The sequence below is a fragment of the Chenopodium quinoa genome, unplaced genomic scaffold (genome assembly GCF_001683475.1).
Source record: "Chenopodium quinoa cultivar QQ74 unplaced genomic scaffold, ASM168347v1, whole genome shotgun sequence".
Classification (NCBI taxonomy): domain Eukaryota; kingdom Viridiplantae; phylum Streptophyta; class Magnoliopsida; order Caryophyllales; family Amaranthaceae; genus Chenopodium; species Chenopodium quinoa.
The window spans coordinates 3550-19522 of NW_018742250.1; the positions used below are offsets into that span (position 1 = coordinate 3550).

Sequence of the window (15973 nt, forward strand, 5' to 3'; positions counted from 1 at the left end):
AGACAGTAGTTCAACAAATCCTACTTTTTCTCAACATTTTAAGGCCTCTGCTGCACTTTGATGTTGAGAAGACATGGCTGGTCATTTATGCAGGAAGAAAGAAAAAAGAAGCAAGCTGTATAATAATTTTTAGCTGAAACAGTGTGCATTGTGCAGTTACAAGTCATGCTACTTTATGTAGAGAAATGATGTATTAATGTTTTGCTTGTATGAGTTAAGAAATTTGATTGCACAAGAAGAGTTTTTAGCACTCAAACCTTCCTCAAAGATGAGAGTGCAAAGATATTGATGCAATTTGAAGTGACACTTATGCGATTTTAATTGTATTTGGTTGTCTAACTTTTGTTCAATGATTATCAACTTATTTATTAAGTAAAGGAAGAGCAACAATTATGTAGATATTTAAAACATACGTTGCCAAAAACATTGGTTAGAAGACTTAAAACTAATTTCCACCTCAAGAATGCATGATTGACATGCACAGTGATGCTAATCAATCCTAATTCCAAAGTCCTAGGTCTCCTAACTCGGTCAGACAAGTAGCGCGATATCTCTTCTTCACATAATGCACTTTACATAATATCCCCATAGAATACTCATTACAGCAACAACCCAAGGCCGAACAAAATAACAATAGATGCACATACCATCACAATAAGCACAGAACATTATAATGCTCACCAGAATTCCGCCATTTCGCTACTTGGTATCTGTTTTGACAACGATTCATAGAATATCCTCAGGGGCTCTCTCTGTCAGATAGATCACATATAAATAAGTTACACCAATGTGACAAGACATATGCTATAATGAAAAATTATATCAATAATTCAATCCATTATACCTCCTCTGGAGGGTCATATTTCTGTCCTGTCAAACTGAAAACCTTCTTCTCCCTTTTCTTCTTAACAGGTGTTGCAGGTACAACTGCTTTCCCTTTCTCCTTCAAATTCAAACAATGACAAAAACAATAATCAGCTGTATTATAGTTACGAAAGCCTATGTTACTCGGACTTTTCATTTCACGTCAAGTACCCATGTCTAATCCTCCACACTCCAAAACAACAATAATCCACTTACCCACATGGATAAACAAACACCCAATAAACCAATATGTAAAACTGACAATTTATAATATAAAATTCATTAATTAATCCAATAGAAACAAAGAATCATAAAATCAGAAAATGGGTACCTCAGGTTTTGCAGTTTTTACTGGGACAGACTTATTAAACTTGGAATCAGCAACAGATTTTGAAGGTTCAATCTTTTTCTTTAAAATGGGTTTGCTTGAAGAAGATGAAGGCCCAGCTTGATTCCTGTTGATGGGCTTCATCTTCACAGAAGCACTTGCCATTGAAATCAAAAAAAATTAAATCTTTTTAATGAATTTTTTTTGTTTTTTAGAATTAAATTAAATTGAATTTTCAGACCATTCAAAATAGAGTATTGCAATGGATAGATCTGATCAAAATCAGGGTTTTTATCATGTCTAACCCCTTCTCACTTTCTCTCTCCACCTCCCCTGTCTGGTAATGGAATTTGGTAAAGAAGCAACCCAAACAAAAAAATTAAATAAAAAGATAATAAAAAATAATAAAAGGGAAAGGGTTAATTGTGAAAATGGTGAAACTTTTTCTGGGTGAAAAAAGGTAGAAGGGGCAAGAGGGCATTGAATATTGAGTGGTTAATTGTAGTTTTCTGTTCATGATATCTGCCATTTTTTCTTACGTTTCTCGGAGATTAGTGTGTCCGTATTGTAGATTCGTAGGTGATTTTTTGCATTTTGATGGGAAAGAGTATAAAGATTTAGGGTTTTTTTTTATTTTTTTAAGAAAAAAATATAGGTTTTGTAAGAATTGTAAGAATTATGGACATTCACGAGTAAATTAAAGTATAAAGATATTATTGGCATAAAAAAAACTTTTGACCAATAATTAAAGGGTAATGTTATACATAGCTCTAAGAGCTGCATATAAGCATTTAATATATTTCCTTTTTTAGTTTTAAGTTGGGAATTTATCGGCAATTCACGAGTAAATTGGTGTAATTAATATTTATTCAATGTCTGTTTTTTCCACTTTTTCCATAATTAAAATTAAAACAATTGAATATCAACAAATACGGAGGTAGTATGACTAGTATCTCAAAATGAGATGTTTTGGTTCATACCAATTACTCCATATATACTTTCGGGTGCTTGTAAAGTATGTGCACCAAGGGTGGTTTTTTTTGCTCATTTGATAACTTTTTTTTAAAAATGAGCAAAAAAAAAAAATTACATCAGCAGAAAATACCCTTATCCGAACGTATAAACTTTTTTTTAGGTTTATACGTTCTCAAAGCTATTTGATAAACTTCAACATGTACATTGATGTATAAGAAAAAGAAATATTAAGAACAATTCTTTTGTTTTTTGAATACGAGTAATAATTATGAGACAAGCTTTTTTATTTTTTTATAAGACATGTTGAATTGGTTTCCAAAAAAAAAAAAAAAAAAACATTGTTAAAATTTGTATTAATGTGTATTTTTTTCAAGACTAAAATTGCTAAAATTTTATAATTTACAAAGATTCTATTTTCATAATTTTTACAAATAAAATTTAAAGATAAAAAGCAAATTAAAATAAGAAGACTTGGTAGCAAGTCCCTCGAGTAGGGTAGAGAGAAAAGGCAGTTACTACGTGTTACTGTGGTCGAAGTTGATTATGTTGTCACAACTTCTGTTTTCTGTAGTTTGTGGATGCTAACGAATCAATTGATCAACGATGGATGAACAATTGGTGAAGGAATGGGAAAATTTAAAATTGACGGAAGAAGAAAATTTTGTTTTTTCGTAATTCTGAGGAAAACGTGGATGAGAGGGCTTCCAATCCTAGAATTGCTCTGTCCTTGGTGGGGTAAATTACTCACAAGGAAACCGTTTAATTCGAAGCGATGAAGCGTGTACTTAAGAATCTATGGCGGATCGATGATAATGTCGCGATTCGTATGATTGAGACAAACCTTTTTGTTTTCAGTTCTTCAATGAGGTTCAAATTCTATTACTGAAAGAAGTTCAGGCCAATGAGCAACCGTCCGATGTCGCAAGGATTCAGAGAACCAACTACAAATGACCCCAAGGCCATTCCTCTGGGGCCACCTGGGGCTGCCCGAAAGTTGTTATTCTCGTCCCTTCTGCGGACTCTGATCAATCCCCGAAAGCTCGTTCAATCAAACTGGTGGCTGTTCAGGATGAAACTGGTGGCTGTTGGTGTTCAAAACAACCCGGAACAACACTCTGATATGGCTCTGATCGATACGGATGTTACTAATAGAGGGGCGGATATTGTTGTTGATAAGATGTTACCTGGTAGCTTAGAGAAGGAGCCTTCGAAGGTTGCTGGTGGTGCTCGGTCTTGGAAGAGGGTTGGTCGAAACAATACGAGGGGAAATACTGAGACAGAAATGGATGTGTCAAAAGGAGCGGTTGATGATAGTATGTCAAAGAAGAGAGGTGTACACTCTGTCATAGAAAAGGAGGAGCAAATGGAGTGTGGTGAGGAAAGAAAATTAAGGTGGATCACAAAGTGGCAACTTTTATGAAACCGCAAACAAAGTAGAGGGTCTTGGTGTAGGCCAAGCCCCTGAAAAGAAATGAAAATCTTGAGTTGGAATGTCTACGGGATTGGCAACCCGTGGACTAAGAAGGCTCTCCAAGATCTTTGTTGGAGAGAGAGGCCAAACATCATCTTTATCATGGAGACGAAGATTGATGATGGTAGATTGAGGACTATAAAAAATAGATGCGGGTTTGCAGATGGTGTCTGTATTAGTAGTACGGGTAGATCGGGAGGGATGGGATTTTTGTGGAAGGATGTTAGTGTGAATGTGGTGTCTTATTCGTCTCACCATTTTGTAGTTGATGTGTTGAATGAGAACGATTGTGTCTGTTTGGAGGGCGATTGGGATATATAGATGCAATGGCCGGAACCATCGAATAAACATATGACATGGTCTCTTATGTCCACTCTAAAATCTGAATGCTCCATATTGTAACACCCCCAAATCTCCCTCTACGCAAATACTAGTATAATACGTATACTTATATCGTAGAGATAGACTTAGGCGTATTACCGCCGCTTGATTACGCAAGACTACTCAAACTTACTAACCAAAATCAATACTTTGCAGCGGAAACTTCAATACTTTCTTTATTAATAGTAATATAAATAGTAACCATAGTCATAAGTACTCATAATTGAACAAAGACCAACATTTCCTAATCTAGGTGAAGAACATTCCTGGGACTCCCATATGCATAATTCTTGACTCCACCTGAAATAAGTCAACACTGCTTACCATTACGGTAAACAGGGCAAACCAAAACAAATAGGAAATACGGATTAGCAAAATATGCTAAGTACAAGAAGTGTAAGAAAATGTAAACTCGATTTATTTGCAAACATGCTTCTAAAACTAATTCCAATAATTAATCCAATGAATTCGAAAACTCATGTTTCAAAACCAATTCTCAATAATTCAATATTTCGATGAAACGATTTATAAAACCAATTCCAATAATTCAATATTTCAATAAGCAATTCAATAAAACCAATTCCTCTTTTTAAAACCAATTCTTCACCCAAGTGTGCACATCTCCCAAGCTAGTCTCCTTATATTGCAAGTCTATTCTTGAGGAAAGACTCGGTCATACAAAGTCCAAAGTCTTATCAACCAAATCCGCATAGTGGGATTACTAATAACATGCTTGTAAAGCTTTAATAAATAATTAAATAAAATCAACCTTTATAATAGGTTAACTCAAAACTCCTTTTTATTTAATTCAACGTGCTTTCAAAATCAACCTTTTAATAAATACTTGAGAATTAAATCTCATATAAATAACTTTTCAAAATCAATAACTCTTCCTTTGAAAAACCTTTTTAAAAAAAAACTCTTTAAAACAATCCAACATACTTTTTTTTTAAAACCAAATTCCTTTAAACATAATAAATAATTTCAAACCATTCAAAACATGATATTAAATCAATCCTTTAAAAATACATTTATTAAAACAAATATTAAAATCAATACCTCCAAACATACTTTATTTCATAAATCATGATTCAAATCAATTTAATTCAATCACAAATAAAATCATATAAAACATGCTATTATTCAAACCAATCACTTTCGAAGGTATCTAGCCACCTAAACGTACCTTGATTCCGAATATCAATCAACACTTCGCACTTTCAAAGTTCAATCACGAATACACCTTGCAATTAACATAACCAGGTCATAAGGTTATCACAACATTTTTAGACATAAACCCAAATCTAATGTGCATGGACTATAAACTCTTTTAAAAATAATACTTTAATATAAAATTATAACTTTGAAATAGGTATTTATATTTTAGAAAACTAACCGTGAAGAAAATAAAGGAATATGATTAAAGAGAATTGAATTTGCGTTGGAAAGAATAGGCAGAACTTGTAGAGATCATAACTCCTTAATTTGATATAACTCTGAATTGGGTGATTCTTGAGCCTAACCTCAAGGAGTTTTTGAGAGGAACAATTTTCCGTGAAATAGCAAAACCCAAAACTTACCAACAGTGCCCGAAAATTGGCTCCAAAAATATACGGGTTGATTTTCTTTTAGAAAAGAGGAGAAGAAAAGTAAGAAAAGATTGAGGGAAAAGAAGAGTAAGAGAGAAGAAGAGAATTGAGTTTTTGGTGTGAAGAATATGAGAGGTATGAGGGGGTATTTATAGGCTAGCTCATGCAAGAATTATGGTAGGAGAATGTAGGAAGAATTATGGTAAAAAAAAAAAATTAAGGAATTACTTGGAGAAGAGAATGAAAGAAATATGGAAAGTTTTGATATTAAGGTGATAAAGAATAATAGAATTAAGGAAAGTGTGTTGCCGTGAAAAATAATATGGCAACAGGGGCGGTTCTGGGCCAACGCAAGGTGGTCGACGGAATAGGGCCCCAAATTTGAGGGGCCCCAAAATCTAGATATATGTCATTAAGTTTTGTATAATATCATGAAATTGCAGTTGGTGTAGTGGTTAGAGCAATTGCATTGTGTATACAAAGTCTTGGGCTCGAGACCTACATGATACAATTTTCTAATTTTTTTGGGAGCTGACAGCTAGCTTCGATTTCATCAATACATTGATTCATTGAATGTAGTCTGATATTTTTTCCCAAAAATTCAGATTTCTTTTTTCCCAAAAATTTTTCAATCTACTATTCTAATTCCAAAAAAACTCTATATCTTCTAAACTCTATATTTTCTTATTTACTTTCTAACATTATCTTCATTTTCTTCAATTATTCAATTAATTTTCAAAGTTTTTCATCTCCCAAAATTATTTTTCCCCATATTAGTTCATAATTTCAACGGTTGAATCTTCAATTTGAAGATGAAATTAATTATTAAACCGTTGTTAATCTCCCAATTTTTCATCTCCCAAGAGACTATTGGATTTGAATTCTAGAGCTTTTTATTCTCCATGTGGTTATCATAGTCTTAATTTAGTTTTGTGTGACATTGCAAATGCTTCACCTAAAGCAAGGGAATTCTTTGGAATAGTCCAACGCATTTATACTATATTTGTTAGTTCTACCAAGAGATGGCATATTTTAAAAGAAAATGTTAAAGGTTTAACTCTTAATTCATTATCTGCCACTCGATGGGAAAGTCGTGTTAAAAGTATCAAAGCAATTAGATTTCAAATAACTGAGATACTTGAAGTAGCTGATGCTGACAATGACCATAAACTTCAAAGTGAAGCTAGATCTTTAGCAAACAATGAGCTTGGTAGTTTTGAATTTTTGCTTGCTACAATCATTTGGTATGAAATTTTATGTGCTGTAAACTTTGTTAGTAAACAATTACAATCCCAGGATATGCTGATTGATATTGCCATTAGTGAGATTACAGGACTGATTTCCTTTTTTAAAAAATGTAGAGAGAATGGTTTTTCAAAGGCCATGGATATTGCAAAAAAAATAGCTATTGAAATTGGAATTGATCCTATATTTCCTCAAAGACGTATAATACGTAGAAAAAGACAATTTGATGAAATAGATGGTAATGAAACACTATTATCTCCTGAGGAATCTTTTAGAATCCAATATTTTATATACATTGTGGATCAAACTATTGCATCATTGGAAATAAGGTTTGAACAATATGAATCGTATGAGAATATCTTTGGCTTTTTGTTCAATTCTGATAAATTGCATTCGATGGATGATGAGAAACTTTTATCTTGTTGTATTAATTTTGAAAATGCTCTTAAGAAAGGTGAGGTTTCTGATGTTGATGGACAGGATTTATTTGTTGAGTTAACATGGCTTAGAGAGTTTTTACCCAAGGAGAAAATGGGAGCAATTGATTTATTAAATTTTTTAAAACGATATACTTGCTTCCCAAATGCAACAATTGCATATAGGATATTATTAACAATTCCTGTAACTGTTGCTTCTGCAGAACGGAGTTTTTCAAAGTTAAAGTTGCTAAAATCGTACTTAAGGACGACCATGTCACAAGAAAGATTAAATGGACTCGCTTTGATGGCAATTGAATCTGATCTTTTAGATGAAGTCGATATAGAGAATGTCATCGATGATTTTGCTACAAAACATGCAAAATGAGCTACTCTTTTTAAGTGATTAATTTAATTTTGACGAATTTTCTGATGTAACGAATTTTTTTATCAAATAAAAATTGGGTATTAAATTTATCGAGTAGAAGGCCCCATTTTAAAAAGTTGAACAGGGCCCCATAAATAATTTGCGATTTTAGCCCCGGCACTGTATGGCAAAGAGATTACTTGGGGAATAATCAAGGAAGATATAAGGTAGGAAAATAAGATGATCAAATATTTAGGAGATGGAGAAATAAAATTAAAGAAAATAAGATATTTTAAGGAGGTAATTAAAAATACAATTTTCCAAAATAAATCACCCAAAATTTGACCATGAGGGCCGAAAATATTGAGCTTCCATAGCTCAAATTTTTGGATCCTATTAGTATATTTTAGGGAGTTATTTTGCTAGATTTAAGGAATTAAAAATAATTGTGTAAATAATATTTATTGTATAAAATAATTAATTAAAAAAATACCAATTATTCACTAAATAAATTAACCTAGAAAATTAGATTTTCCACACTAGGAAAATAAGAAAATCTTAGTAAATAATTAGGAATTTCGGTCCTTATTAATTAAATAATAAAATATAGTTTTTTCTTTAATTAAAATATCCAAAATATATAAATAATCCGGTTTTTAAAATAAAATAAATGGATAATAAATCTTATCCAAAATCCAAAATAATTATTGAGTTTTAAAATTTATTTGGCGCCAAAATTCAAATATCATTTTGGCTCCAAAGCTCAAATAGTAAAATAAATTACTAAGATACCCTTTTTTGAAAATATTAATTAATTAATTAGAAAATACATTTTAAAAATACGGGGTATTACACATACCTTGTATTTTCTTTGGTGATTTCAATGAGATTATGAGTGAGACGGAGAAAGAAGGTGGGGTTCCGAGATGTGATAGACTCATTGATGCATTTAGAGATGTCGTTAATATGTGCTCTCTTCGAGATCTCGGTTTCAAAGGTAGTATTTTCACTTGGGAGAGAGGGAGGACGAGGCAAACTTATGTTAGAGAACGACTTGACCAATTTTTAGCTGATGTGGGGTGGTGCTCTATGTTTCCCGAAACTGAGGTGAGGAATTTACCCATATTAAACTCTGACCATGCTCCAATAATAGCTTCTACAATAGAAAGAAGAAATAATATGTGGGGTGGTAATGCGTTTAAATTTAAGCCTTTATGGTTGTCAAATAATGAGTGTAGTGGGGTGGTGTCTAAGGGATGGGCAGAGGGGGTTGACTTGGGAATTACTCAAAAAATTGCTTTATGTGGTGAAAAGTTGGGATCTTGGGCAGCGCTCTCTTTTGGGTCAGTAAGGAAGAATATTAAAGATAAGGAGAAACTACTTAAGGAGTTAAAAGAAGCGGGGGGGGGGGGGTGATGGACGGTCTTAAATTGGAGCAATGCAATACTATTATTTCGGAGCTCGACTCTTTGAAAATGCTTGAAGAAACTTATTGGTTTGCTAGAGCACGAGTTAATGAACTCCGGGATGGTGACAAGAATACCAAGTACTTCCATCACAAGGCTGATAGGATAAAGTCGTATCACCTAATCAAAAGAATTACCTAAGTCCTTTAACTAAAGCAGATAGGGAAGTAGGGTCGAATCCACAGGGAAACAAAGTCTTTCTATTCCTAAATAATTAAATATAATCTAAATAAGCAAGTAACCAAATTGTTTTGTGAGAATTAATCTAAGGAGAATAAATAAATTAAAGCAATTTAAACTAAGGAGAAATCAATAATCAAAGCCTAGGGTATAGGTTCACCAATAAATAATATTCTAGGGTAAAACACAATAATCAATCATCAATGCATCAATTAATCAGATCATAAAGGGCTTTTGCTACGTATTACAATCACAGAATTAATCTACCGGCATTAAATCGCATCTCTCGAATCTTGACTTAACCATTTATAAATTAACCTACCTATTGAAACTAAGCCTAAACATCAATTCTCATCTCTCGAATCTCGAATCAATATTGCATAACTCACACAATTAAACCTGGCCAAATCTAATTGCATAGCATTAAATCAATCAATTGGAAATCAATCAAGCATTAACAATTAACAATAATAAATTACCCTTTATATTATTTATGGATCCCCACAAACCCTAGAAATAAAATGACTCACACATATTAAAATCTCAACCAAACAAAGCAATAAAACAAGACATGATTAATCAAAGCAATTAAATTACTGAAAATAAAAGGGAAATAAATCGTTACCAAACTAAACGGAAATAATGAATTGCATAAATCAAAAAGAGTTGAGAGAACAAGAGTAATAATCTAAAGTTTAAAACTAAAAATCTGGAATTTACTAATGAAAGACGTTGCAAATCTCGCTTAACAAAGCGTATTTATACTAAAGCTAAAAATCCTAAGCTAAAACAAAGATTAAAAATTGCTAAACGATCCTCAGAAACACGCGCCCGGTTGGGCGCCATCTCGCCCGACTAGGCCTGCCTTCGGCTGGTGGACTCTCTCTCGCGCGCCCAGTCGGGCTCTTTAGGGCGAGGAGTGCTTCTTCTCTATCTGCCTTGCCCGGCCGTGCGCGCCTCAGGGCGAGGGTACCCTCAGTCGGGCGAGCATCCGGACATCAATGGAATCTTCGATTGGGCTAATTTCTTGGCCCAATCCGGATTTCCTCTTTGGGTCCTTATAACTCGATCCAGTGCCTCGGTCTCTTTTTCTTCACCGAGCCCTTAATCACCGGTTTGATTGCTTCAACGCGGTCTTGGGCTTCGAAATATGCTCATATGAATGCGATCCTACTCCAATGCTCGTAGTGGCTCAAATAAGTCTGGGAAAATGCTCCAAATCTGCAATTTCCTATAAAATAATACCAAGGCTACGAAAACACTAGAAAACGCATATTAGTAATAAAAGTAGCTCCATAGAGCAAAAAATATTCCAAAATATGACCAAGGGACGGGGCTAAATCACTATATAAAATAGGCATATCAGAGAAAAGCACAAAACAGAATTGAGGGGTTATTTGATGATAATGGTGTTTGGTTAAAGCAGCGGGTTGATCTCGATAGATTAATTTCGGCATATTTCTCAAATATCTTTGCCACAAGCTCTCCAACCGGTTTCCAGGATGCTTTATTGATAATGTTGTGTCGGAAGATATGAATGTCATTCTTGATCGTGAGCCGACGGAGGAGGAAAGTAAAAATGCTTTATTTCAACTGCACCCGAATAAAGCACCAGGGCCCAAGGGTATGCATGCTCTTCTCTTTCAAGGCATATTGTTAGTTCTGATATTACTGATTTTGTGAAAAAATGGTGGAGGGGGGAGGTGGATTTAGCGGATGTGAATAATACTTGTATTGTGCTTATTCCAAAATGCAAGGATCCGACTGTTATTTCAGAATTCAGGCCTATTAGTTGTTGTAATGTAATATACTAAATAATCTCGAAAACAATGGCTAATAAACTGAAGGGAATTTTAGGGGGGGTTATTTCACAAAATCAGAAGAGTGCTTTTGTACCGAAACGACTTATTACAGATAATGCTCTTGTGGCTTTGAAAATTTTCATTCGATGAAAAGAAGTGGAGAAGGGAAAAATGGTATCATTACATTGAAACTGGATATGAGTAAGGCTTACGATCGGGTGGAATGGGGTTTTTTGTTGAAGGTAATGGAGAAAAATGGGGTTTTCTAAATCCTGGTGTGACAGAATTTTGAGTTGTCTGCAGAGTGTGAGTTTTGCTTTTAAAATTAACGGGCAAATTTCAGGTTCGGTCACTCCCACTAGAGGCCTGAGGTAGGGTGATCCCATATTGCCATATCTCTTTCTGTTGTGCGCAGATGCTTTTTCTATGTTACTACGTAAGGCGGATAGAGAGAAGCAAATCCATGGTGCTAGAATATGTTATGGAGATCCCCGTGTATCGCACGTGTTCTTTGCCGATGACAGTATTCTTTTTGCTAGAGCTAATATGCGTGAATGCTCTGTGATAGCTAATATTATTAGCAAATATGAGAGAGCGTCGGGTCAACAAGTCAATCTCAGCAAAACAGAAGTAGCTTTTAGTAAGAAAGTTTCTGCTCACCGGAGGATTGAGATTGTGGATACTTTGGGTGTTAGAGAGGTAGATCGACATGAGAAGTACCTTGGCCTCCCAACCATCATTGGTAGATCAAAGAAGGCTATTTTCGCTTGTTTGAAGGAGAGGATATGGACGAAATTGCAAGGGTGGAAAGAAAAATTATTGTCAAAACCGGGAAAGGAAGTACTTATCAAAGCGGTTTGCTCAAGCCATTCCGACTTATATGATGTGCATTTTTAAAATCCCGGACGGTCTCATTGATGATATCCACTCAATGTTTGCTCGATTTTGGTGGGGCTCTACCGGTACAGCTAGGAAGCTACATTGGCAAAAATGGGAGGACTTATGCAAGCCTAAGAAATTAGGTGGTATGGGTTTCCGTGATCTCCAGTGTTCCAACCGTGCATTACTGGATAAGCAAAGCTGGAGACTTCACCATATCAAGGTACACTTCTTCAGTCGATTTTAAAGGCAAAATATTTTAAACACTAGGATGTGTTGGATGCTTATTGTGGCCACGACCCGAGTAATACATGGTGGAGTATTTAGGGTGCTAAACCGTTGCTTTTGGAGGGTTTGAAGTGGAGGGTGGGGAATGGTTGTGATATCAATGTGTGGAGTAGTGCATGGCTGCCAGGAAACTCATCTGTTAGTGTCCTAACTCCCCTTCCAAACAGTGACTTAACTTTGAGAGTTTGTGACTTATTGACCACTCCACTAACTCTTGGCGTGTGAATGCTATTCATGAGAATTTTTGTGCATCTGATCAAGCTCTAATCCTGTCCTGCCTTTGTCTATACGAAATACTTGTGATACCATGTTTTGGTGGCCTTCGAAGTCGGGAGAATATAGTGTCAAATCGGGTTATTGGCTCAGCAAACAAAGTCACATGGTACTTACTGGACAACAATGCGATGACATATGGAGAACAATCTGGAACTTGCAGGGCCTCCTAAATTATGCCACTTTTTGTGGAGGGCAAGTAAGGGTTTTCTAGCGGTTGGGGAAAGGCTAAACTATAGTCATATGATTCCTGTAAAGGATTGTACGTGGGGTGATGAGGAGTCCATTATCCACTCTACCTTCGAGTGCTCTGCTGCTGAGGCAATCTGGGCACATAACAGTCTCAAAGACTTGGTAATGCAAGCACCATCGGTGAGCTTCACAGCCAGATTTATGTGGTTAGCTGCCAAGGTAACTAGGAAGGAACTGCTCGAAATTGCTACTCTGGCGTGGGCAGCGTGGTGGTGCAGAAATAAAGCAATGTTTGGGCATGACCCTTTTTGCCCTGTTCTTGTGGCTTCAGGCTTGCTGCGTTCTGTCAGAGAGTATGGGGAGTATGCAGTGAAGGTGTTTAAACCTGGGCAAAGAAATTCTTCTTCGTTAGCGAACTCCTGGAGCTCTCTAGGGTCTGGTTTCGTGAAGGTGAATTGTGACGCTTACATAGGTGGTGTGACAGGGCTCGGAGTAGTAATTCGTGATAAATGGGGTACGATCCTTCTTGCTACTGTACAACGAGAGTTTGCTCGATGGTCTCCTGCTTTGGCTGAGGCTGCTGCGTGCAGATTTGGGCTTCAAGTAGCTTCTAGGTTGGGCTATACCAAAATCCATATGGAGAGTGATGCAAGTAATGTTGTTGATGTGGTGAAGAGAAGAGTTGCTGGTTACGATCCTTTTTGTATGCTGTTAGACGATATTGCAAGTCTTTCTATGTCTTTTAATGCTTTTCGTTTGTCTCATGTTAAGAGGGCGGGAAATACTCTAGCTCACCTTGTAGCGAGGTGGGAAACTAATGGTTGTAACGAACGTGTTTGTTTGGGTCCTTTTCCCCAAAGTCTTCTCACTTTGGCGGAAATCGATCGTTCTTAATATATTCCCTTGCTGGTGGTTTCAAAAAAAAAAAAAAAAAGAAGACTTGGTGGTTTCAAAAAATAAATTAAAAAAAAAAAAAAAAAAAAGAGAAGACTTGGTGTGCTATGGTCTAAATTTACTTTGAGGTGTTCTAATATGGTTTGATTTTTACTTCTATTTTTTTTTACAAGAAGAAAAAGGATTTCATTAACGAAAGATAGCCAAACAACATTTACAAGTTATAAACAATTCCTAGGAAATCTAAAATTTCAACACAAATACAAATCACCTTAGAACTAGTTACATTGCAGATTCGATCAACAATCGCCTTAACAAAAAACTTCATCCGAAACAATACAATCTGTGAGTTAGCACTAATTTAGCTTGAGATCCACGGATGAATAGTTGTTTGGGTGAAAAAACTCATATGGCCTTCTAGATACTTCCGAATACTATGAAACCCTAAATCTTCAATCTTTGGCAGACGAACAAACAAAGAAATTAAACTTAATAAGATCAACACCATCATAAAGATGGGATCCATTTATTGAAAGAAATTAAAAAGTTTTTGGGGCTTACCACTGATAAAAACATCGGTGGAAGCCCCTACAAAAATTACAATTGAGAGCAGAAGAAAAGAGATGATAGAGAAAGAGAGAAAAGGAGAAGAGTGAAGGAAAACCTTCAAAAAAGCAGAAAAAATCTAACAATGAAGGCTAGAAAAACCCTAGAGGGAACCAAAAAACCCTCCCAAGGAGAAAACCTAGAGGGATGAATTGTTTTGTTGAGTTTCTTGATTTAATATGGTTTGATTTTAACATATAAATAATAAGAAATAAAAATAAGATGAAGAAAACAATGCCTAATGATTTAAATTACGTACTATTTTTTGAATTGGTCTAATATGATCAGATATGTGACCATATATCATATGTTAATTTTAGTAAATTTTGGTTGCATTTGACACTAAGTCACAAACCAATTAACTATATCTTATACACCCTTTATTCTAGGGCTGAAAGTTTGGTTTGCGGTGTGGTTTATAGCCCAAACCGAAACCAAACCATATTAATTCGGTTTGGATTTTTTCAAATCGTATCGTACCATATTGCTATTCGGTCTAAACCAAACCACACCATATTTAATTCGATTTTTTTTTTTAAAAAAAAAAAAAACCAAACCAAACCGCAATTTTGGACCTAATGTTGTTTCGTACTATTTTTTGGGCATAATTTTTCAAAACCTGTGTATTTGGGCTTGATTTAATTTAGTTTTCCAAAAATAAAGCAAACAAATGTTATATATTAGGCTATTAACAAATTGCAAGTCCTAATGATGGCGCAAGAGTTTAGTTTTTTTTTTTTTTTTTTTTTTTTTTTTGGTTGCCTTATATATGAAGGGATTGGACTCTAGGCCGTAATTAGGAATCCTAAATTTCAGTTTGTAGTTCGGTTTTCGGTTTTTCTAAACTCAAAACTGAAACCAAACGACAAACCATATTTTATTTTATTTTTCAAAACCAAACCGCACCATATTAAAAGAAAAACCTAACCATATTGCTTATTCAGTTTGATTTGCGGTTCGGTTTGGTTTTAAACGGAATTACTTTCACCTCTACTTTATTCTTATCTCTAATTGCTTTTTTGTCCAACTTCAAACGCATTTAAATAAGTACTAATAAATGTATACATGTACTATAAATTATAAATAATTATAATAAAGAGATACACGAGTAATTATGTTTTCTTATATATATATAATTGAATATTTATATCAAAAAATCAACTTTTTAAGGTCCTGTCCACTTCCCCTTAAAAAAATAATATTCAGTTCAGTAAAAATATGTTTAGTTCAATAAATATAATTCCAGTTCAGTATAAATAATTTCATTTCATTAAAAATCAATAACTTTAAAAAAGAAATATAATAGAGGAAACCAGTAAAAATAATTTAAGTTTAGCAAAAATAATTTCAATTCTATTAAAAAAAAAATTAGTTCAATATAAATGATTTTGGTTTAGTGAAATAATTTCATTTCAAGAAAAGTAAGGTGAAGTGAATAAATTGAATATCTTTAGTTTAACAATATTTAAAATATGGAATATATGTTACTCCGTAATAACTACTAGTTGTATTATGGATGCTTTGTTAATTTTGGACAAATATGAGTGTGAGGGACAGATTGTTAGAGCTTCCTTCCCACTTTTAAGAAATTCTGGGATTGATTCTCATTACTCGTCCTTATAAACCGTGGTTCTGTTTTCTTTTAAAAGAAAAGGGACAAATCTAATCACTTAATTCACTTATGACATACTCCGTAGCCATGTGTGAGATTATTAGCGATTCCCTCGAAAATCAAAGAATTCCGCCGTACTGTGTAG

At 34.4% G+C, this 15973-nt stretch overlaps 1 protein-coding gene across 1 annotated transcript; it reads right to left on the minus strand.

Moving 5' to 3' along the window:
* Positions 1 to 306: 306 nt before the first annotated feature.
* LOC110682816 lies at positions 307 to 1387 on the minus strand. The gene is made up of 3 exons (XM_021859164.1): positions 1196 to 1387; positions 845 to 943; positions 307 to 752 (listed from the first exon to the last, which is right to left on the minus strand). Exons 1-3 carry the CDS (start codon positions 1355 to 1357, stop codon positions 678 to 680), a joined length of 336 nt encoding a protein of 111 aa, XP_021714856.1. The 5' UTR covers positions 1358 to 1387; the 3' UTR covers positions 307 to 677.
* Positions 1388 to 15973: the final 14586 nt, after the last annotated feature.

Excerpts from the sequence above, each read along its gene's own strand:
- LOC110682816 (XM_021859164.1), bottom strand. The coding sequence starts at position 1,357 with ATGGCAAGTGCTTCTGTGAAGATGAAGCCCATCAACAGGAATCAAGCT. Across the intron at positions 944-1,195 it reads TAAAAACTGCAAAACCTGAG|GAGAAAGGGAAAGCAGTTGT; the intron begins GTACCCATTTTC and ends TTGAATTTGAAG. Across the intron at positions 753-844 it reads AATATGACCCTCCAGAGGAG|AGAGAGCCCCTGAGGATATT; the intron begins GTATAATGGATT and ends TCTATCTGACAG.